Here is a 24,369-nt window from a genome sequence, read left to right on the forward strand (position 1 = left end):
GTCCCCGCGGCGCTCCGCGACACCGTCGAATCAGCTGATTATTGTTTTCGTTCTTCCGACACGAAGTAGCCCGTGGCGGCGCGATGTCGTTGGCGCACGTACATACACTAACGCTCGGCGTGTAACCCAGTGGTGTACCCGCGCCCGCGAATTTCGCCCGAGATTCCCTGCGTCCGTGGAGAGCAGGTAGCGCGCCTTCTGCCGACGGATCGTGTCGTCGCCGTCGCCTAGCCGGACGGCAGGCCGAGAGAAGTGCTGGTGGTGTGACGGAACACGGACGCGTCGCGTGCTCCGAGGGAAAAAGTCCGCGGACTGACGTTGTGCGCGCGGTCGGGCGTGTGACATCATCATTGCCACCGTCGTCCGCTGCTTGTCAGTCGCTCGTAGAATGACGCAGTAGGCGGACGCAGCGCGTGGAGCGCAGTGCCGAGTCCCTCGAGAGTGCATGATGAGAAAGCACGGTGTTTCGGGGTGAAGTAAGTTGCGATGGATCGCTCTCGCTGCCCGTTTCGTTATTCCCTATATCGATCACGACGGTGGCCGATCGCGCGAGCACGCACGAGCGCGAGCGCGTCGGCGATAAATTAACGGGCGACGCGATACGGGGACGGACTCCCCTTGTTTCGTCCCGTGGATGATCCCCGCGAGTTCTCTCGGTTTCTCCCTCGACGACACACGTAGATACAACGCCGCGACGGATCGCGCGCTCTCGTCGCTTTTTTTAACGCGGTTGCGTAAACGCTCGCAGCCGCGCATCAATCCGACGTACGTCGTTCGTCGACTCGGCCGCCCGCGTTCGCTCGCTCCTCGATTCTTCCGGACCGTTCGAAATTGCTCGGGAAGGCGATACGGGAAAACGCCCCGTTCGGCAGCTGCCCTTTCTTCCCGCTGCCTGCCTTCCCATTCGTGACTTTCCCGTCGATTGTCCCTGAGCGCGCATTCCGCGCACAGCTGTGTGTTGGCGTTGTGCAACACACATCTACGGACGACTGGCAAAATAGACTCCCCCTCCGTTTCCCGTCCCGCTCCGTTCCCACCGCCAACAAACTGTCCGCCGTCAACACGCAGCACACCGCCACCGAGCGAGCGATTCTAGCCGATGCACTTTCCCACTTTTCGTGCGCGTTGAATGATGCACCGCGTGACGACGACGACGACGCTTCGTGGGATATTCGGAGTTTCGGCGACGACGAGTGTGCTGGCGGCGCGACGACGACGTGCGTCGAGTGTTGGGCGTCGCGAACGGTAATGCCCCGCGATTACCAAGTCGGACAGTTACGAGAAGTGCACTTCGGCCGAGGGTTCTTTGTCCTCCGCCTCCGCTTACGCGCGAGGATTATGTGAGCAACAATTGATGTTCGCAGCGCGTTTTCTCCGCGAGGATCGTCCCCCGTGACCGTACGCGCCCGATTTTCACGGCGTTTCCAAAAATCGACGATTGTCGACCGTACGTTCGTTGTCTCTCTCACGAAGATGCGTATCACGGAGGCGAAAAGCACGCAAGTGTAGTTTTCCTTTGTCTCCGTTCGTTTCTGTGCCTCGGCGATGTATATATTGTTCTGCGGATCGCCTCGCGAGTTCCCCCCTTTACGGTTTATGCGAGCTGCATATTAATTATTTATTTCCACGCGCGTTAGGCACTGTACAATAATAAGCCAGAATTCAATGAAAAGTTCTGGATATTTCGATACAATCGGAAACTACTACTACGATCGTCGTTTTCTGTGATTCGCAGAGAGTGAAATTTTTAAGTTGCGACGTAACGTGTATTAATATATTGCATAAATTAAATCCTGTTTTGTAATATTTTTAACGTTTTAAATGATATATTGAATTTATTACGCGTTAAATTTATAATTCGAATTTTCCAAAACAAATAAAGTTCTTTATCCTCGAGTACTTTGTCTAGTTTCTTGTGAGATAAAGAGATAAGAATAATTTTGCCATTTGATTTATACAAACGTATTAAAGTTTGTCTATTTTATGTATAGTAATTCAAAATTCTGTTTTTAACAGGTAGATAAAATTACTTTGGAAAAAAATGTCTGCGGAATCACCAAGGCGAAGTGCACATAAAGGAGCTCAAGTTGTTTCACCTCAACCTATAGTTGATCGATCGATTATCGACAGTGTTGCTGGAATCATCAATGACATAGTACCACAGGTATTGTATGAATTGATTAAAATTATATATCACTTTGAATATTGTAATCTACTATTTTATATGTTACGCATTATTTTCTTTTCCTTCTTGCAGGGATACGCGGGGGCGTCTAACTCTGATAATAAGGAAACCATATCATGGGCGCGATTTGAGTACGCGGATATAAATGATCCTGCTTTATATCCCGATTACAATGAGGGTTCCGGTACACCACCATTGTTATTGGTGCTAGGATACGCTGTTGGTGTTCAGGTAAATTATTTTTATATCAAGTCAAAGCTAATTTCTGTGTCTTGCATTTGGTTCGTTCAATATTATTTTTCCTCACGTTCTCCTTAAGCTCGTAGCGTTGCCGTTGTAATAACTGATCGATTTGCAAAACCACAGGTATGGCTGATAGCAGCAACGGGGGAAGCGACGGAGGTCCTGTCATGGCGGCAAAACGTAGTTCGCACCCTTCGAATTCTACCAAATCCGAAGACTGACGACGAGCACGTCGACGAGTTCGAGGCGAAGCGGCCGTTAGTAGCTATCTGTTCCGAGTTGGACTCGACTCTTCCGGGACCAAAATTTTGCGACGTCAACTTCATCTCTTTAAAAACCGGCGAGCAAGTGCACAGCGTAGGATTCAAGAATCCCGTTTGCGACGTGCTGGCCAACAGGCGGTCCGTGGTCGTAACGTTATTAGAAAAAATTGCAGTCTTCGATGCCAGAACGTTGCAGAACAATATAATCATCACTACCTGCTATGCCAGCCCTGGCCCAAATCCAAACCCGGTTGCTTTAGGAACACGATGGCTCGCTTACAGGTACGTAATTGTTGTATCGCGTGTTCCTTTTTACCTGATCTCGGACAAATTATATACGTGATGCCTCGTGATGGTGCTTGTAGCGAGAAGAAATTAATACCCTCGAGAAGAAGCAGCGGTGGCTGCGAGGAAGAAGGCGTTCAGAGTTACACGGCCACGGTATTGTACGCAGCCAAATCACTGGGCAAGGGCCTTCGCGGGCTGGGAGAGACCGTAGCCTCGAGTCTGACTGGAAATTCAGTATCACCGATGGCCATCAATAACGCGGGCAACGACGTAACGCAGCCGGGCGTTGTCACGATACTGGACCTTCATGTCGCGAAAGACGAGAAGGAGCTGGACGATGCGAATGCGGAGGCTGTGATCGCGCACTTCACCGCCCACAGCGACGCGATCGTCGCCATGACTTTCGATCTGACCGGTGCGTTATTAATGACGGCGGATAAAAGGGGACACGATTTTCACATATTCAGAGTTCAACCGCATCCCGGTGGGCCGACGTTGGCAGCGGTGCATCATCTGTACATTCTACATCGCGGCGACACTACTGCGAAAGTACAGGTATAAGTTTTTCTTTTTTTTTCTTCAACTCGTTAATTAACTTTATATAATGATCCGACTTTCCTTAATTAATATTATCAAAACATCAGCAAAATAGTCAGCAATTATATAAAACTTTGATCTTATTTTAAAATGAGTTATCGCAGCGTTTCATTGCATCGCTTTCTCACACATGTGCGGAAATGATGGAGATTCAATATTTGAACGATTTAAATACGTTGTCAAGAAATTGTGAAATATTTCTGCGCTCTGGAGGTGCAAGGAAGCTTCCGTAAATTAATACAGAAATGCTTATCGTGCGTTTATTGCGCCAGGATATGGTATTCTCGAGCGATACACGTTGGGCCGCGATATCAACCGTCAGAGGTACGACCCATGTTTTCCCCGTCGCGCCTTACGGAGGTCCTGTGGGTGTCAGGACGCATTCCACGCCTCATGTGGTAAACAGGCTATCGAGATTTCACCGGAGCGCGGGCCTGACCGACGACGGTACCCGATCCCACTCTCCCGTGTCGCATACGGAGCTACCTCTATCCGCGTATCCGTATTCGAATCCTCGACTGCCGCCGTATCCCCATCCGACGATATTACACCCACTGTCGCAGATACGACAGCCCTCGTCCCTGAATCAGGCCAACAGCTCCACGCAACCGAGGTAGCTACCAGCTTTCTAGAGAATTATAAATATATTAAATTATAAATTATTATTATTAAAAGACATTATACATTTAACAACAGACCGCAACAGAGACAGCGGTTACATTCTGACGACAGCGGGACGTTGCCGTTGAAGATCTGCGCGTGCTTCGCTCCTCCACGAGCTTGGATGTACGCGCAGAGGGAATCCAGCAGTAAGGTCATCAAGAAAGCGGTCGACTCTTTGTTCATCATGGCGTGTCATGGAAACATGATACAGTACGACTTGGAACCTAAAGCAGCTGCTGGTACGTCGCAGTACAATACAGATACAAAAAAGATTGCACGATTTTTTAATCAAACGTCGATCTCTTTTTTTTTCTCGTTACGTAACGCTCGCTCTTGTTGGTTTTAGGAGTGCCAAAGGAAAAGGTCTGCGACGACACCATGATCGAGCTGGAGGTCGAGGCGAAAGGCCAGTGGCCGCTCTGTAGATCTCCCAATTTCTCGGAACTCGTCCCACCGTTGTCCATGTCCAATCCGTTGCTCAATGTTTCGTTCACACCAAAGAACAATCAGGAGCTCGACACGGCCGAGGACCGTTGGTTGAGCCAAGTGGAGATCGTAACGCACGCCGGACCGCACAGGCGACTATGGATGGGGCCGCAGTTTGTGTTTAAAACTTATAACGCGCCCAGCGGGTTGGTTTTCTCAACTTTCAGCGACTTTAACGTGATAGTTTTGATGGACAGAATGACTCACCGAAAATTGCTTGTCGCTAGTGTGGACGTTAATTTGGTCGGAGCGGAAGCAGTCGAGATTGGAATCACCGGATCACGTCCGGCAAGATCGAAGCCCGTTAACATGCCCCATGCAACGTCTAGACCGTTGATGCCAGTTGTCATCGACGGGTCAGGAAGTGAGTGTAAAGAATTGAATCAGCAGAGGCTGAACGCGTCCACGTCATGCTTGAATCTTGACGAAATGAAGTTGCATTTTTAGAAGAAAACGAATCTTGAAAATTATTCATGGAAGAATAATATTTGTTATTTGTCCCGATAGGCAGTTATGAGCAATCGCCGAGATTCATGGAGGCTTACGGCGATCCTCTGGACAGTGAGAACGTGGCCGTCGGCAGCTGCGAGAGTCAACTGAGAGAGGATCTCGCAGAGGCCATGCTCGAAATATCCATCGCGTCGCATCGTGCTCCAGGTAAGTGCGGAGTTACGCAACGGAGTTTTGTTTTAGCACCAAGTTGCGAGTGCAGGTCCACCTCGTTAGTCGCAGTACCATCGTCTCTCGAAGCGACCGAGTCAATATACTCCGCTTAGCCGTGCCACAATTTGTGCGAGCACGAACGATTTGATTTGTACGACGTCCTTTGGTTTTTTCTTGACGCTAGATATGGTGGTTCTCGGTCAGCGTGATAACGGTGATAGTGGCGAGTTTTGGTATTTTTTATTTTTATTGTTACTTGGTTTGCCTGCCGTTCTATATTGCCACACTGTATACGTGGATACATTACACACTGTATATTTTATATTATTACTCTCACTGTATTTGTTTTCACGTTTGACAATTGTAAGATATTTCCGTTGAATTTCATTAAATGATTGCAATTTTTGACGTACGACTTTTTCTGTATATCTAAATCTTATTACATTATATTATATTATATATATTTATATAAATATAATGTGTGTATAATGTTTAAATATTCTGTGCATTCGGATTCGAGCTCGCAAAGCTTGCAGGATTATATATTCGCGTAAATCTGGCATAGCATTTGCCGTGTTTTGACTTGCCGCTTTTTGTTAATAATATCAGAGAAGGAAATAAATAAGAGACTCGTAAGAAAGAAACATAAGACTTGCCGATGTTTCACGACGACGTTGTCACGGCACGTTGCGAAACTTTAGGTATTCTAAAACTGAAAAGGAATATTCCTAAGCAAATTTTTTCTTTTTTTTTAAATAATACAATGTTTCCCGTATATGTATATACATATTTATAACAAAGGATGAAATTACTAGCGTTGTAAGTTTGCGTGGATACAGAACTGGCCAGAGGCAGGTATCTCCATTTTATCCCCGTAACTTTGTATTATATCCGAGCACTAACAACGTATCTTTTTGACGTCTGCTCTTTTGTATATCGAAAAGAAACGTCCAACAAAAGGAACTGTGTACTGTTTTCAATACTAACCACGTAGATCCGTCACGTTTTTTTGCTCGAGTTTTTAACTTTGTGCATATCGTAGAGTCGCAGATTGTTTTGTGATATAATACAAACGGATATGTTTCTCTTCTTAAGTTTGTCTTGATTCGATTAATACGTGTATCGGCGTATATGCAGATGCTGAATGCAATAGAGAAATTAGGAACATCACATTTGTTTTTTGTGTTTTTATCTTTGAAAAGCTCGAGATTTTTATTTGTTTGTCAAGCACCGATTCCTGTAGTTACCAGAACTCACTCGCATTACATGTACCTTCTTTTTTATATTTCGACTATTCCGTTTTCCGTTTGTTCGTGAACGAGGCAAAACCATTCGTAATAACATAATCCTGAGCGAGCATGCGAGCGAGCTAATCGTCCCTGTTAAAAAACAAAAAGAGAAGCTTAAGAGCGAGAGAGCGAGAGAGAGAGAGAGAGAAAGAGACACACGTGAGCAGCGATTCGTGATATTGATACCTGCCAACGGCTTTTTCTGTTACTAGGGAGGCGTACGGTATTTGAGAGGGTGGGTCAGCCGGTAACTAAAGTCGTCAACCCTCACACCGGCACCGTGATTACCGTGTCGGCCGACGAGGAGGAAGACGCTATTAACTCCAATCAGGAGTACGACTCCGCCGCGGAGGAGATCCACGCACCTAGAAGCGTGTGCGCGGAGGAGGGACCGGCCTCGCTCGGCGCGGCGGACCTCTCGGATGAACCGGAGAGCCGGGCCCTGAATCGCGAGCTTACCGAGATCTGTGCGGAGATGCGTTCGGCCAGCGAGCCGGCGATCGACAGCGTGCCCGACGAGAACATACGCGAACTGAAGGAACGCCGTGCCCTCTGCGCGGAAATGGTGCACGGCAACAGGAATCCATCGTCGATCGACTTCGAGAAGGAGGAAGCCTTCCGCGACGTGCCGACGAGCCTCAGTCTGTGCGCCGAACAAGGTGAGATCCCGAGCAGTCCGATGACGCAGGCGAAAGAGACCGCGTTGTGGTGCTGCAAGAGCAAGGCCGCGACCAGGCGCGAGGATCATAACGAGGCTCACGAGAGAAATCTTGCCAAGGCGAAGTACGTCGTTAATTACGATGACGACAGCGTCACGCTCATGGAGAATAAAACCATGCGAAGCGAGAGAAGTAACGAGGCAGCGCAGTCGAGCGCGGACGAGCAGCATGCAGTTGCACGAGTATCTAAGAAGTCCTCCGCGAGAAGAAACGTCGTCGATTCTGTGGAAAAAGCCTCAAAGAGATTCGTGTCGAGCTCCAGTTTCGCGCAGAAACGTCCGACTGAGCAGCAGACGGCGTGTACGGAGAAATACGTCGTCAAGGAGGATGAAGACAGTATTATCATCGAAGATGCACGGTGCGCAGATTCGAACGCAAAGGACGGTGCGGCAAGGAAGAACGAGAAGGAGAGCGGCGACATCGATAAAAAGAGAAACGAGAACGTGAAAAACGTCAGTAAAGTGGTGAAGCCGCATAAAAGCAAATCGAGGGGCTGCGTTCCCTTGCAAGATGTCTGTGGTAATAATCCCCGAGTAACACCCGAAGATAAGCAGGTCAGATGTGCGAGAGAGGAAGCTTCCAGCGATACATCTCGAACGAAGTCGCCTATCGACATGAAGGAAAATTTCGCTAAACTTGCGTCGATAATGGAAAAAGCGGCATTACTGTGGTCTGACAACAACAATGACGATGATGACGAATTGCCGCCGCTGGAGCCTCCGCCGCTGGATCCGCCGCCGCTGGACGATTTCAGTTCCATTGAGTACCACATGGTGGAACCGTGCCTCGGCAAGGACACCACTTCCACTCCATCCGCTCAATCCGACGACGACATCGAGCACATTCACGCGTCCGAGTTAATGCAGATGCGCGCGAGGGCTGATGGCAAGTACAAAGACGCGAGTGCGGTCAGTGCTTGCGTCGTGCAGTCATCCCCTGTGGCGCAACGGAAGAGCAGCAAGAGCACGATCTCGGACGACGATCTCGAGTACATACACAGCTCCGAGCTCAACTTCGATTCGATGAATTTCGAGCGAGGAGATGCGGTCAGAAAGAACGACAGTTGTTCACGCAGAAAGTACAGCAAGTACGCTCTGTCCTCTGACGACGACTTAGAGCACGTTCAGGACTCCGAGATCCGTGAGTTAGAACTTGGCACGATGGCCAGCTCGCCGAAGGAATCTCCGACGATGCAAGAAGCGGCGCCGACGGAGCAGCAAGGACTGAGGTCGTCTAGGTCCGGCAGAAAGCGCAAGGATATCATGGTGATCGAGAAGAGCGATGCAGAGGCTGCGGAGGTCACCGTGATATACAATCCGCTGGAGGATATGTGGCAGAGATCGGAAGAAATCGATAAATGCGGTTCCGTCGAGCAACTTAAGGATAAACCGGAAGCGGCGTATCCGAGTCCCACGAGAAGGATGAAAAATCGCTCCTCAAAGACAAGTTGCTCATCATCATCGTCATCGACGTCGCTGCTGTCCGGCAAGCGAGTTTCTCAGACGGCCGGCGACATCGTCGAAATTATCGACCTCGACGCGTTGCAGAAAGCCGATATGGACGCGGACGTGGCGCCGGAGTGTAAAATCCTGTCTGCCGGAACGCGCGGCAGAAAATCTCGTAAGAGCAAAAAATCGCACTCGGAAGGCCAGTTGCAGGAAAACAGTTCGATGGAGCTTCCCATCGGCGCTCCGCCCTCATTCCGTTCCTCCAAGGTGAGAATGGCGGAGCTGCAGGAGGCCGTGCAAGAGGACTCTCCGAAATGGTACCAGGAATCAAAGGCTCAAGCTCCTCCTTCGACGGAGATATCCTGGAGTTCTGTGGTCAAGAAGAGCATTTCTTCGTCAGAATCGCAGGAGATTCGTAAGGAAACCGATCTTGAACCGTTGATAGAAGTGGAAGAGAAATCAGAGATTGGTGAGCGCGCGAGGAAGCACGATGAACTCGGAGTACGCGATGATCCGTTGTCTGTCGGATCCGTGAGATACACGAAACGCGAGAATACACGACGCCGAGTGTTATCCGAGACCAAAGGGGTGGAAGATAACGTCGATGAAACGAGGACGACGATGACAACGATGGAAGAGAGTGTTCTCGTAAACCTTTCTGCGGCGGTACCGATAGTAGACGAACCTCGTCTGGACAAGGATATCGTGAGCGTCGCGACCGATAAGCCACGTACTAAGATCCGTCGGAACGAAGAGGATAAGAAAAGGACGGGAGACAGTCCTCTCCTTGCTTCGGAAGTACGATTCGTCGCCGACGAGATACGTCGAGGTAACTTGGCAGCCGAGAGGAGAGAGTCGCAAAGAGAATCTTCCTTGCAGCTTCAGCCGCGCCAGGCAGAAGGCAGCTCTGCGCCCGAACGGAACAACCCTTCTTCGAAGGAAGTGTCCCCGGAATCCGATCGCGAGACCGCTGAGAAGCGAAACGTCTCGGAAGTGAACGAGGTGCCGACCGAGCATTCGGCTGCTGCCAGGAAACCGAGCAGCAGGCCCAAGAGGAAAAAGCGCAGATGAGTAGAGGATTGCTGCATGGACGTGCCTAGGGCCAGTCTTGCCCTCTATATACTCCTAATGCAAGTAGCGGGGGTAGATTAGCGTTTATAAATGGGGCAAAGAAATTGGTCGAAATTCTCAGATCGTGACCGTGTGTTACTTGGAAAAGAGCTACTTTGCTTTAGGTAGCGCGACCGACGTGTGTTTCACTACAATTTTCCTTCCGTGTTCTTGCTAAACATTTATCTGATATACTGGTTGCCTGGTGTGGAGATCAATATCCGAAATAATTCGAAACTTTATGGTAACTGAATGACCGTCATCAAAACTCGTAATGAAAGGTATTGAACGCACGTCGTTATATATGTACAAAACCATCATTATTTATTTTAAAATCACGTGGCACTTGGTCCTATTTCCATTTCGAGCCTTCAAACAGTAGTAGTGAATATTTATCACCAGAAACACACACATATTCGCGCGAACAAGTAATATATTTATATAATATGGGCAAGATTGTGTTCTTTAGCGGACTCTAGGAAGTCATTGGACGCTGCAACGTTAGTTTTAATGGGGAATAAAAGTAGCATGAGAGCATCTTAGGCACAGGTTCTTTATTGCAATGTGGCATCCAAGTAACTCCTGCGTAGCAATTTTTCTTCGACTGCCTTAGATCGTAAAAGTAATAAGTTTGGATTCTATGCGGTGCAAACCATAATGGTGCAAAACGGAGGAACGAAACAAATGCTTACATAATATAAATATACATAATATACATATATCGTTTTCACACGTCGTTGCCCGTTATTGGTAATCTTATCGTTTTGTGCAATTAATGATATGACAAACGATCGACCATTAGTGTTCATTTGCAGAATTGATCTTCGCTAACTCTATTTTTGAGTGATGACCATTATCTGTGCAAAATATACCATATTTGTTATACAAGATATCATCAAACTCGTGCAGCTTTCATACATACATTTACTGCCACAGAAATTATATTTTTGCTTGAGTAATATTGTCGTTGTGTGTCACAAAATCGCTTCATTCGGGGAAATGATTTGAATCAGTAATTTTAATGGCTTATTTAACTTTGTATAATATATATGTACATTTCTATGTAATTACCTATTTATTTTTAAAAAGATTTAGGACGACTTTCTATTACATTGATTATGTATTGATTATTGTGTGTGCTATACGAATAAGTATTATTTGACAATTTATTGAAACGTAATAACGATGATAATAATAAGACAATGGGGAAGGTAATCCTTTTCGGGATAAATCCACCTGCGGTACGCAAACTTAGATCGATAGCATGTTTTTCACTAAAACAAAGTATTTTTTTATCTTGAGCTTTTAAGTGCAATGAAGTTTTTATTATGAGAAATCATGCTAGAGAATCGATATTATGTACATACTTATGTAAACACATTGCAATGCGTTTCAATTGTATTCTTTTTTGTTTTCGTTAACGATTAATTTTCGTAATTTGCATGATTATTACTAAATTATGTTTAGCAACAATTAATTTGTAATTTATATATTCCATGCATATTTAATTTTCTGATTTACAGAAGAGTAGAGAATTATATATAAGGACTTTTTATAATTGAGTCATAAAAAATGATTTTTATCAGGAACTATATCTTATCATTAACTTGTTTTGTAATGTTTTTGCGTTTGGATACGTTCCACTTAGCGCTCGCAACGATGCGAACATCATTCTGTTTTTGTTGCTCACAAACAAAGATAGAATAATGCTCGCTTGTGAGCGCCAAGTGGAATGTATCTTTTCATGATCATGATAGACGAAAGCATGATTGAAACGCATTGCAATTGTTTCAATTATTTACATTAAATTAAATTATTTTGTGTTATTTAAATATTTTTGATTGTTTACATATTATATTAAAATTGTTTTAATTTTTAATTTGAATTTGGTAGAAGTAACAATTATTCTAGTAAAAAATTCTAAATACTCAAATCAAGAGACCATGAAGCGGATAAATAAGTTGACACGGTGTTTAATGTTTAAAATTAAAAGTACGTTTTTACTATATTGCAAATCAAAACATGAAAATAAAGGAATAAAGTTCTATCGATATATTACCTGAGAATTGATTTTAGAAACAAATAAAATTGTGCATACGATTATATATACACACACAAAACTTTCATTTTCAGAAATATCTAAATTAGAAGAAAATGTTACTTGATTTTACTTTTCACAGATAAATTCTCTACTTGTATTGCTTCTGCTTTACAATTAGTATCCATTTCTTCCCTAATCTTTCTTCTCTATTTCTCTCTACTGTTTCGCATTTTCGACGAAAAGACTATATGAATGAATAAAACTGCTGTCAACATTTCGTACGTTCAAATGAACGAAAACTTCAAAGTTTAAATGCTTATAAGATGGTAGATCAGAAAAGAAAATGAAAGAAAATTCAATAAGATCACTTTAGATAAGATTTTATATTTACTCTTCTTAGAAATTTTTTAACTTAATCCACGCTTGCTCGAAACGCGTCGAAATGTCAATTATATGAATAAATTAAATTATTGCATTCCTGCAATTCAAAACATACTTTTTTAAACTACGACAGGTATCAGATTTGTTCATTCAATTAGTTCTTTTCTTCAGCGATTTGAAACGTCAAAATGGCATATGCAGGCATATTTGTATATAAAAATTTCACTTTTGAATGTTAAACGCGAAATAACAAAATAAATAGAAAACAAGAAAGAAAATTAAAAAATCATATGACGTGTTCAACGTTGCCAATGGCAACACATAAAAATGTGTGTGTGTAGTATAACATTTCGTTTCTTGTATCATAAATCATAATTAGCGAAAAAAAGGAAAAAATAGAAACAGATTTATCGTATATCGAAAATACTCAATAAACTCACTAGCTTCGCATGAGTGATTCTCGTTGATATCGTTACAATTGTGTAGAAAAGTACGAAAGAAGTGTATCGTTGAGGCGAATCTTTTTATCGACTCGGAGATCAATCGCGCGCGTAAGAAAATCTATTTTAGTGCAAGGACAAGGAGTACAGGGGATGAACCACGTAAAATTCCATCATTATCTGATTACTTCCTGCAATTAACGGAAAGATACATATTTTTCTGAAAAAAAATCGTTGATAAAATAGTTGGCAGTAAAGTACCACTCACTGAGTTCTGAAGTAAATAATCAGTAAAGATGAAAAAAAAACACTTGTAGTTTATTCTCTGTACGTTCTTCGCGCCGTCTCTCATGAAGTTTCACGAGAAAGAATTCTTCATCAAACTGTGATGTCCTTCAGCTAATAGTGATCTCGATCTAAACGTCGTTAGATATTTTATGCGTACGTACAGCTTGATGCACTAACCGAAAGTCGTCTTATTTGATCTTCATCGCGATTATTCTATAATATGTCGTTACATGCAGGCATGTACCACGTAAACCGACGATATATGAGTTACGACAAATTACTGCGTGCAATGCGTGTTCTGGGATGTGTGCGTTGCGTATGTGTGTGCGGAAGCATCGAATATAATCGATTACAAGCAATGTATTGTGTATTATACTATCGAAGGATACTTTGGTCCTCGTCATTCTTACTAGCGAATTGCGATATTTAACAAAACGTGAAGGAGAGTTGGGCACGTCACGTGCATTTTTTTCGTTTCCGTTTCAGTCTTACGGAAAAAGAAATCGATATAACATATTGGTAACACGTTCAAATTACAAAACATACTTTATATGCAAACATTCAAATCCTTGATGATATTTTGACTCTCTTCAGAAAAAGAGTATCGTATCATTTTTCGGAGCCAATATCCGTATAGAGGTATTATCTATTATAATACTACATATATGTGTGTGCATATATATGTGTATTAATTTATAGAATTATGCTAGATAAATTTAGGCTACGTTGCATCGAGAGTCATTAATTGGATTTCTAGACTAGCGGCTCACCGTCGTTTCCTAGATGATTTATTATGGTTTTACCTGAGTTCAGAAATTAATCAGGATCGATTGCGATTTTGGTGCAACCGAGCCTAAACTTATGACAGATTAATGATTAACCGACCGAAATAGGAAATTTGAGCGGCGACTCTATTTATTGATCATTTCAAGCAACTCTTTAAGTTTAAGTTTTTTCGTGTATTTCGAATTACGATTTACATGTATCTACCTAAACAATTAAAAGCAATTAATTGGTATAACATTTGCCACGTTATGGCAAATTGACATTATGAAAGAAAACCTCATAGTGAATAGTGTATCATTTCGTAATAAATCTTATTTGCACATTGATCAATTTTGATATGCGCGGTGGCGGCCAAAAAAGTACAGTATTTATTGGTATTCTAGATGTATATTCATATAGACAATCTATCTACCTATACACACAAAAATAACAAGTGTTATAAAGCGCGATATCCATTGTTTTACATACCAAAAGAAATAAGACAACTGTTTTTACGCACAATTCAAGAAAAGTTTTAATGCAGCATTTGCGTTTTAAAAAATATAAAATATCGTTCGATTGTAAGAACACTGGCGAAAGAGACTTATTTTAATGCTCTCCTCTAGAAAATAGATGATCTACTTTATTGTGTTATGTCAATTTATTTATTTATTTTTTAAGCCATGTTATAAATTATCTAATAATCTATTTCTACTTTATTAATGATAAACTTATATTAACATGTAATTTACAATTTCTTATAAATCAACATAAGTAAATTAATTAGTATAGATATAATAAAAGTATAGGAACATAAAATGTTGAGCTAAAGTTTCTGAGGTATTAAACATTGATTTTATATTGAGTTTATATTTATATTTAAATTTTCAAATCAAATTTACAAAAATTTCTACTAAATATTCCTTTGTGATATCAAATCTCTGTGTAATAATACTTTACTCAAGAGACCAATGATATAAACTTTCGGCCGCCACTGTATATTCCATATCTTTACGAAAGTGGCAATAATCGCGAAAGGATCCAAATGCAGTGATTGCCTTCGCCAACATGCAATATATAACATTATTGAATTCTCGATAGTCAATAGGTTAATCATCGATTTTACTTTCATATTTATTCATATGACTTAGGACATGGAGATTCTATTTCTCTCCGATAAACCTTAGCTTATAGAATCGTTTAGCGTGCTTGGTGTAAAAAGTTTTGTCAGTCTCGTTCGTTGGTCCTTTATCTCATTCTCGTAAATGGTTCTAGCAACAAGTCGCTCGTGAGGGATGCGGCTGTGGATGTGAATGTCCGATAGTTTACATATTTGCTAGTATAATATTATAATGCCAAAGTCTGGACAACCTGTTACATATTATAATTTCTTTGATTTAAGACTACTTGTTTCTTTAAACGTGTGCTGGAAAATAGTTTGGATGAAACTCAAAGTTTAAATAACAATATTAGCATAAATAAATAACTGGTACAAATAAATATTGAACGAATCGAACAAATTATGGGTTAATGCGACTACAATTGCAAATACAAATTTTACGAATGCAGGAATCGTCCCATTGATTCCATAATTTATTTGATAAATCCAAGCTGTATTTTCTCAGTACACACAACGATGTTCAGTATTATTTTCTCTGCAAGTCGCGATTTTTAGCCACGTTCTATGTATTTGCAACCGATGAATGATGACTGACTCAGATGTAAACTGTACAAAAAATTCGAAACGTATCCGCTGTCGCACTTATAATATACATACCGCATTTTACGAAAAAGAGTGTCACAACTCAAAACAGAAAACTTATTAAATAGAAATCAAAGTTATAAAATTATAACGATAAGAACATTTTATTTGGTAATATCATAATTTAAATTCTACTTACTGAAATGATGAATTGAAAAATTTATGATCTGCGCTTTTAAGAATCCTTCTTTGACGTGTTCCGACATAGTTTTCTTTCGAGTCGTGGCACTATTCTTCTTAAGAAATAAAATGCACACATTCTGTACAAAATCTTCTGGAAGTAATTACGAAATAGTATTTGTTTACCAAATATAAGGAACACTCTCAGGAAAGCATTGTTGATGTTAATACGTTGACAAAATTGGAGATACTGAATTTACTTGAGAGTTCCTTAAATTCAGATAGATAGCAGTTAATTAAATCAATGCCATTATTTTCTCTCATTAGATTAAGCGACGTCAAACTGCGTGTCGCTTAATATGATCTCAAGTATTTTATCGAGAGAGAATTATCCACGAGAACGAGAAAAAGGAAGCGAACAGAGCGCGATGCTGTTTTCTTCCACCGTGTAAAATCGATTGTGATGAAAACACGCCGGAATGTATTGTAAAATGTACTAACAACATACTAATTGTAATGACAAATGTACAAAAAAACAAACAAAAACGAAATAAATCATGTCCGACACGCGCGAGATATCGTGCGAGATATTAGCTGACGAAAGAAACGCTTCACCACGAGCGGTTGCTAATATGATACCTAAAAAAAAAACAAAAACGACAAAACGAAAATAAAAGTATATAGCTATACCGTATTACGCATGCTATTTTTCTTGAAAAATTTCTCGTCCTCTTAACTTGGAATTTCGCATATAAGATACATTATATACGGATCTGTATTCGCACCGTACATTTAGCGCTAAAGCCAGCTGTCTTACATTTATTTTTCATAAACATTGGCAGTAAATTTGAGTTTTCAGAAATATTGTAAAAATATTTGGAGAACCCCCGATGTATTTAGAATACAATTCTGTATAATTCATATACGGAATTACATTTTATAATGTCACAATATCATTATACAATGACACATTATTGATAAAATATTGCAACTATTACGTAAAATGTGCGTATCTATAAATATATTTTATGGTATAAACATGTAATATTATGTTCATTCAATGGGGCCTTCAATTAACTTAATGGCATTTTTCAAGTTTATACATTTAGATATCTTTGATTTTGATTTTCTATAATATTAATATATATTAATTAATATTAATATATATTAATTCAATATTAGAATCAAGTCATATTCAGCGCTAAATACACACATGAATACAGATCAAGGAATTTCTTTCTGTCTCAACCTGTACTGCCATGTTTGTCATCGGTCTTAAGGAAAAAACACACTAACATTCATTAGATAACTTGCTTGAAAACTTGGCTATAAATATTCAAGTTTTTAATCTTGATTTTATTCCTTCATTTCGTTTTGTACAATTTATCTAAATTAATTGATCTTTATATAAAATGTTTGTTAATTTATATTTTATAAAGACAACTAACATGCATCATGTGAGCAACGTTTACTTTATCGTTCTTCAAGAATTAAACCTAAAGGTTTTGTCCTTAAGATCAGTGACGTGAGCCCATTCTAATAAACCATAAGTTTCTTCAAATGTTTTTTCCTTACAAATGACAACAACAATTTGGCTCCCGAAGAATTGTAATAATCGTCATTGATCCATTTGTTTTTCAGGTGGCAGCCAATCGGTGGCCAGTTATGAGGACTTGAGTTCTAGTAGCTTCAGCTCCGCTAGCAGAGCGTCCTTGGATGCAAGGAGCTCGCCGACGCCGTCGTACGGGGCCGAGAACATGATGGTATTTCCTGGTGACAGTAGTGGCTCCATTTGAGATTATTTGAGATGCGCAGCCATGTTGCCCAAGTGGCTGCGCTGCCTCAGGTAAAGAAAGAGTGTGACAAGATGCAGAACCGCAGTGCCATGAGCCGTTCCTCTCGCGGAAGGAAAATCCTCGCTCGAGAAGAAGGAAGAGGATGCTCTTCGCTGCAGCCACCGGTTCTGCCTTCTTCGCTTCATCGGTTACACTACAAAACTTTACTTTTCTAAAGCTCCACTAGCATGCCGGATTACATAGTATACAGTGGAACAGATACAGTGTACAGATTGAACAAATAGTGGAGATAATGAAGAACGTTAACGATGAGGAGTGTTATCAAAACAACGGGAGAAAAGAGTAAATGAGAGAAGAGGAAGCTACAAACCCGCGACTCTTCTATGAAGCGCGTGCGGTGACACGGATGCGGTTTCTTTCCGCGCGATTGTTCTGAGAGAATCACGCGTTTTGCCATTATCTTGTTTCCTCATTGTCTCTTCGCCTACTCCGTTCGCTTACTCTTTATGCGTGCATTTGCGCGGGCCACGGCGCTTTCTTCTAGTACATGCAATTTTTTACGGAAAATTCTGTACAAAGCCAGTGGCGTAGGAACGAAAGTGACTCTCATCGTATTCGCGTGTAAATGCATATTGCAAAAAAAAGAAAACGGAAGAGGAAGATAAAAAAAGAAACGCGGCCGAAACAAAAGCCGCGATAAAAAATTCTGTTTCTCAATCTTTCTATTACGCTATTAATACTTATAAGAGACTACTTTACAGTAAAGTACGCTAATTATTAATCCCTATATTTTTATACTTTTGGTATTTCTCTTCGTGGATGACGTACGTTCGAGAATAGTCTGCATTCGCGATAGTTGCATTTCTACATCCCCACCTCGTGCAATTTAACAAAATTTACCCTTAGCACTGTGTGGATTGTCCGTAATTATCTGTAATCTGTAATTTCGAGTTATCTAGTTCCAACATATAATACTTTCGAGTTTTGTAAACGACCGTTTCTTCCCGCTCTACTCGCGTTCTCTCATTAGCATATCAATTTTGGGTGGCCTCAAAACAATGCGTTCGCTCGACAAGATAATGGTGTGCAACAAATGATATATACAATCAATATCCTGTTTAATTGAGCAAACTACTCCATGTTTTTTCTCAACATAAGAGACGAGAAGAAAGTAAATAAATCTTTTGATCAAAAATAGATAAATAAATGCAGCGTGAAATAGCCACTTACAAGCACTACGAACTAATTAAGTAGACGTAATATATTTGCGATTCTGGTAAATATCTGGCGGATAAAAGACGCATTGTCCAGAGGCAACTTAACGCGACGCGACGATCGCGCCGTATCGAAGTAAACCAAGTTTATCCGAGTTCGTTCCTACTCCATCACACGTTCGTAAGTGACCAATCTAGATCGAACGGAGAGTTTTCAACGTTTTAAAGTATCAGCAGCGGGATGAGATGTGAACGAGATCGGTTTAGCTAATACGTTAGTTATATAGATCGTGGTAAAATTTCGCGAAAACGTAAACGCGATATAGCGCACCAGGATATTCCACGAAAATTTGGCATAATCCGTATATATGTACATATTTCTTAGCAAAATTATGTGAGCACATGGATAAGGATTGTTTCCATAAACATTACTGAAATTTAATAACAATTTTTATAACAATCTCTGTCTGTTTCTATATGTCGATATTATATCAATGTTAATTCTTACGAAGTGAATTTCGTTTAATACTTCGTTATTAACGTTTACCATTATTTGAAAAAGAAGAAATTTAGGTAATTCATTCACAGATTTATTACAACTTCTTGATGTTTTTTGGTGTTACCTTCTTTTACATGTGACGTTTTAGAAATATATTTAGAGACACATTCATTGTCTTAGGTCTAAATATAATTTAATGAGTATTATACATTATGTAGATTTGCAAAAACAATGCCACGCATCCGTTCTCCGTGAATACTTATCGATTCAATAGGTAACAGCTTCATTCAAGTATAATAAAGTGCTACAAAGTAAATTAGAGACAGTTAGTCGTAACTAATGGGCCAAATTTAATGTACGTAGATATACAGACGCAAACAGGGTAGAAGCATAATCGATGAGTAGACTTCCCGACATCTTCTGGGTAGGGATTTGCCCGATTTTCGTGGGATACCCGGTTATTCTGCTTTTTTCTAAGTGATATTATACATAGAATAAAAATATTAGCTAATAGCGCGTGCGATCGGTGCCATCTGGACTCGGAGATGCGGAACGTAGCATAGATTATTAGGAGATAGTGCGTGTGCGTGTATGAAATTTTCGTAATATCTCCGTAGACGGCGTAGAGTAATTTTTGTAGGAAAGTAAGTACGAGCGATGATACGCACCGCTCGTTACGGCGACTCATGCAACAGTAAAGTGCAATAGTTGCTTGATGGAAGATACCCTCATTGCTTCCGAGGCGTGAAAGTTTCGGCGCAACAGTGGTCTAAGTACTCAGACTTCCCTCATTTTTTATCTTCAACGCTCTACGTTCTATCGTGAATCTCTCATCTGCAATTTATCTTTCTTCGTGATTACTGCACTTGATGCAAAAGTAACGAGGGAAATTTCTAGAAATAGGTACTATCCTGCTCACCACCGTTTCGTCTGCATTTATCAGGCGATTGATTGTAGATTTTCCAATTCGCGCTATAGTATGAAATAGATATGAGATAGGAGAATCGTTTCTTTGTTTATTAACTTTATAGAGGAGAAGTGGGTAATCGTTAGAAGATATATGTATGCATTTAGCAGATACGCACGGAGGAACAGAGGGAAAACCTTCATTTCATACCTTTTCGAGTAATACTTTGATAAAAAGTTTTAGTACGCAGATACACCGTGCCGACTTGTATGTGCGCGTGTCTATTGTCCCACGCGACACTGAGAATAAAATTAACTCTTGGATACGTGACTTCTATTTCAATAAAATAAAAGTTTCAATAAAATTTACGTTTCGTAAACCGTCACAAAGAACAGTTCAAAATCTTTCTGAAATATTCAAGAGATAAAAAATAAAGATTTTTCTTTTGCAGATAGGAAGCTATCTCAAAAACATATTTAAGATAATTAAGATTCAAGATAAGATTTTTTCCGAAAGCCGTTACTCATGTGTCCAAGAGTTGATGTTCTCGTTGCTGCACTGAATCAAAGAAATACACGGCCGCGCGCACACATATATTTTTCTACCTCTTACTTTCCGATAGCGTCGCCAAGGATCTATTGTTCTCCACGGCGAAAGTAGGCAGGACGAGTCCGCAGGCTCCGATGCGCCGTGCACGATAACCCAGTATCGCATGGTAACTGTAATTATTAATGTAATGATAATTTATACATGTACATAGAGGTTTATCCTTCACACATACTCTCGAGAGACGATTAATGGTCCTTGGTAAGTTGAGACATACGTATTATCTCTTTTTATACTTACATCACAACTTGTGCAATAGACAAATCAATTTTATATTGTTATTATAATAAAATGCACGGATACGTTTTGAAAAAGAAGAAATACGAATGGAGGTATAGGCCAATGCAAAAAAAACAAATTTACAAAACCAGCTATGTATGCTCCTACTCTACGATATGATTCTTCTTTTTCTAAATTTGATACATTGATATTAGTTAAGATGATTCACGAATTCATGAGATCGACATCTATAAAACTTGCACAATGAACGAGTGTGAACTTTGTCTGGAAATGGAGTAGCTTACTACTATGTCTCTTTCAATCAAAAGTGGAAACTGCAAAGTGTGCATAGTCGGGTCTCGAGAGTCGATTACCCTCCCTTGATGTTAACAAAGCGGGCCGCATCGTGAATCGCTTTAATCAACTAACTAATACGCGCGAGCGATGGCTTCGTAACGTTTTACGAACCGATTCGATTTATTGTTACGCCTGGACAATAGCACGTTCTCGAATCACGGGTGTTGCATCGCTTTGCAAGCGTAACGCAATTGTGTACACGGAATTTCTCTGGTTTCCAACAAGGGCGTTTTTGGTTTTACTTCTACGTAGCATAGATCTACTATACTTCTACGATAGATTGTAAGGAATTTTGCTTCTCCCGGAGGTGGACTACAGACGCAACTGCTCGAAAGAAGATCGGCAAAGCAGAAAAATTCCGTTACGTATGCATCGCAGCTGTTTCGTACCAGACGAGAGACTTGCCGCAAAACGCGCTTAGTGTCATTTAATCATCAATGCGCAAATAGTATCCAGCGTGACATTAGGTGCCTTTAGCATTCCTAATCAACAGTGTAATGAAATTAAATAGAAGACAGGATGTTTAATGAGTGTAGTTCGTACCGACTCGTTCTTAATCTGACAAGAGAAAGAAGCTGCAAGCGGTATCACGAAGTGATGAACCGATTTCGTGATCGCAAATCTGTATAGCAATATTTTTGATTGTTTTTACAGAGCGTACGATTACAGTAAAATGTCATAATATTTGAAAATACACATATTCTTAAAAATATTGAAGTGGAATGTCCGCTCATTGGAAAATATTTTAATTACTAAACTGATTGGTATATCTTCTCTTCAAAATTTCGTTGAAAGGCTCAACCATGTAAAAGTATACAGCATTCAAGATCTTTGACGAATTGAACTAATAGTAAGTCAGATTCTCCAATAAACTTTAAGTGGAATTTAATAGCAATTTGATTGTTATTGCATAAAGATTCTAATTAGTAGACATTGTATTCTGTTATATTGCATTGGGCATTCTATTCGATAGAAAGTTATTTCTATTAAAGAATATTATAACATTAACGACATCATGAAAGAATTTGTTATTAATACATTGAGTTTTCTAACTTTCAAGCTTAATTGTTAAAATAGTTTTAATATTGAAAATATTAAATTCAATATTTTTATCAATAGTATTAAATTCAAGATTATTAAATAGTATTGAAAATTAGAAACACATCATTGTGCTAGATAGACAACTTTTGGTATGTGATAATTAATCGCAATTACGGACAATTTTAAAGAATGCTGTACTGGTGAAATATCTTTAAAAATTGATAAAAACAAAACTCAAAGTAATTAAATAATTCGAACTTGGCTCCTCCGCAAAACGAGTCTGCCGTTGCACCGACTGAATTTCATCATGATATTCATTCTCTATTTTTCAATCGTAATATCTTTGAAATATCTAATATCTTTCGATACGTTCGATACGAAAAAAAAAAACGAAAAAGAAAGAGGAAAAAGGAAAGACCGCAAAAGTACATTCCACCAAGCTAACTTTTATCCATCATATTCGATTCCACTCCATTCTCCGAACGTCTAAGTCGCCACAAATAAATAGATAAATGAATAAATATATAATAAATACGTACATATATATACATATATATATGTACGTATATATATAAATAGCTGTAGATCGCTAATTGTACTTCTGCCGATGTAGATGCAGAGCACCTTTGTATCATGAATTTTTGTCCTCTATCGCGCAATGCGTTGTAAATATGATTTTCATCGAGAGAAGATGACGATCATGAGCGAAGTGCTGTGATTGCGAGCCGATAAGCGTTGATCGTGCGAGCTGCTGAAACAACAATCGGCGATTTCCAAAACTTTCCCGACTACTTGCAAACTTGTGAAGATTAACGATTCTACAACTGAAATACGAGTCATAGTCGTCCAACGTCAGAAATCAAGACCTCCCGACGAAATGGAAATAAATAGTGAAAATATTGTGTATTTTTTTCAAGTAATTTCTGACATATCTTGTACATACATTCCTCTTAAAATGGAACGATCTCTCGAGTCGTCAGTAATTTATCACGACAACATCGTGCTTTAAGGTTTGCAAGTTAGAAAGAAATTGGAAATCGCTGCTGGAGAGTGACGTGTACGTCTGTGCGGAAAGAAAAGTATAGATTGTGATGAACGATTTTTAACGAGGTCTCGCGGTGGCGTCGATGCAACGAATGCGGGTATGGATCAACCAAACAACGACAGATTGGCGAAAGAAATAGGAAAGAAACAATGTCTATTAGAATGCTCGAATAAAAAAAAGAGACAAGATATTTCTTATCTAACGTAAAGTCGCCGGTAATATTGAAGGATTCAATGTAACAGTCCGATTTAATCTTTTTAAAATCTTGAGGAAATTAATCTCACATAATGACTTCGAGATTAATTTTCCCAAGGTTTTATAAAACGCGTTAACGTGTAAGAGTTAAATGTCCGACGCTCTAGCAACATACGTAAAACACAACATACACACACACACACGAGCGTTTTCGAATTTGGCAAATGATATTATTTGCATTTTGGGGCATTATTTTCCGTTCGACGCTTGACGTGCGGCACGGGAAAAGAAAAAGAAAGAGAAAGATCGAGTTCCACCTGAAATAGATGTTCGCATGTATGACACCGCGTCACTTCGGCCTACCAAGCGGTTTTTTCATATATTTTACTATATATATTATGTATTTTTGTCTGAGCTGAGAGAATACAGCTACTAATAAACATTAAAAAAAAGTATGTATATCTTATACATATATAAATAGCGTGTAAGAGCGTATAACTTTATGTCACATGTATACAGCCGTGTTGACGGAGCACAGTGATTCTTAAATAAGCCGGCGGCGCTTCGGGATCCTGCCGAGCATCGATTCCACCAGAATCCGACGGAATCCCGACGCTGTGCCTATCGTGGAAGGTGTTTTGTAATTGCGATGGGCGGACGGATTCTTTAAGAAACAAATAAAAGATTTTTAATGACTGCAACGAAAGATGGAAGTCGCTACAAGTCATTACCCTTCTTT

At 40.4% G+C, this 24,369-nt stretch overlaps 1 protein-coding gene across 4 annotated transcripts; it reads left to right on the forward strand.

Moving 5' to 3' along the window:
• The first annotated feature begins 339 nt into the window (after positions 1–339).
• Positions 340–24,336, forward strand: LOC105283282. Of its 4 annotated transcripts, XM_026975047.1 has the most exons (12): positions 340–476; positions 2,017–2,164; positions 2,258–2,416; positions 2,552–2,973; positions 3,057–3,534; positions 3,849–4,189; positions 4,273–4,478; positions 4,586–4,871; positions 4,953–5,089; positions 5,233–5,382; positions 6,890–9,673; positions 17,393–24,336. In XM_026975047.1, the coding sequence occupies exons 2-12, from the start codon at positions 2,042–2,044 to the stop codon at positions 17,545–17,547; spliced, it is 5,241 nt and encodes a 1,746-aa protein (XP_026830848.1). In that variant the 5' UTR covers positions 340–476; positions 2,017–2,041; the 3' UTR covers positions 17,548–24,336. The 4 variants fall into 4 exon arrangements, with proteins under 4 accessions (XP_026830848.1, XP_026830845.1, XP_026830847.1 ...); XM_026975044.1 differs by lacking the exon at positions 17,393–24,336 and having other exon boundaries at positions 6,890–16,445; XM_026975046.1 differs by lacking the exons at positions 340–476; positions 17,393–24,336 and adding an exon at positions 1,264–1,340 and having other exon boundaries at positions 6,890–16,445.
• The last annotated feature ends 33 nt before the right edge of the window (positions 24,337–24,369 follow it).

This window comes from Ooceraea biroi, chromosome 14, assembly GCF_003672135.1.
Source record: "Ooceraea biroi isolate clonal line C1 chromosome 14, Obir_v5.4, whole genome shotgun sequence".
In the NCBI taxonomy this organism is placed as follows: Eukaryota; Metazoa; Arthropoda; class Insecta; order Hymenoptera; family Formicidae; genus Ooceraea; species Ooceraea biroi.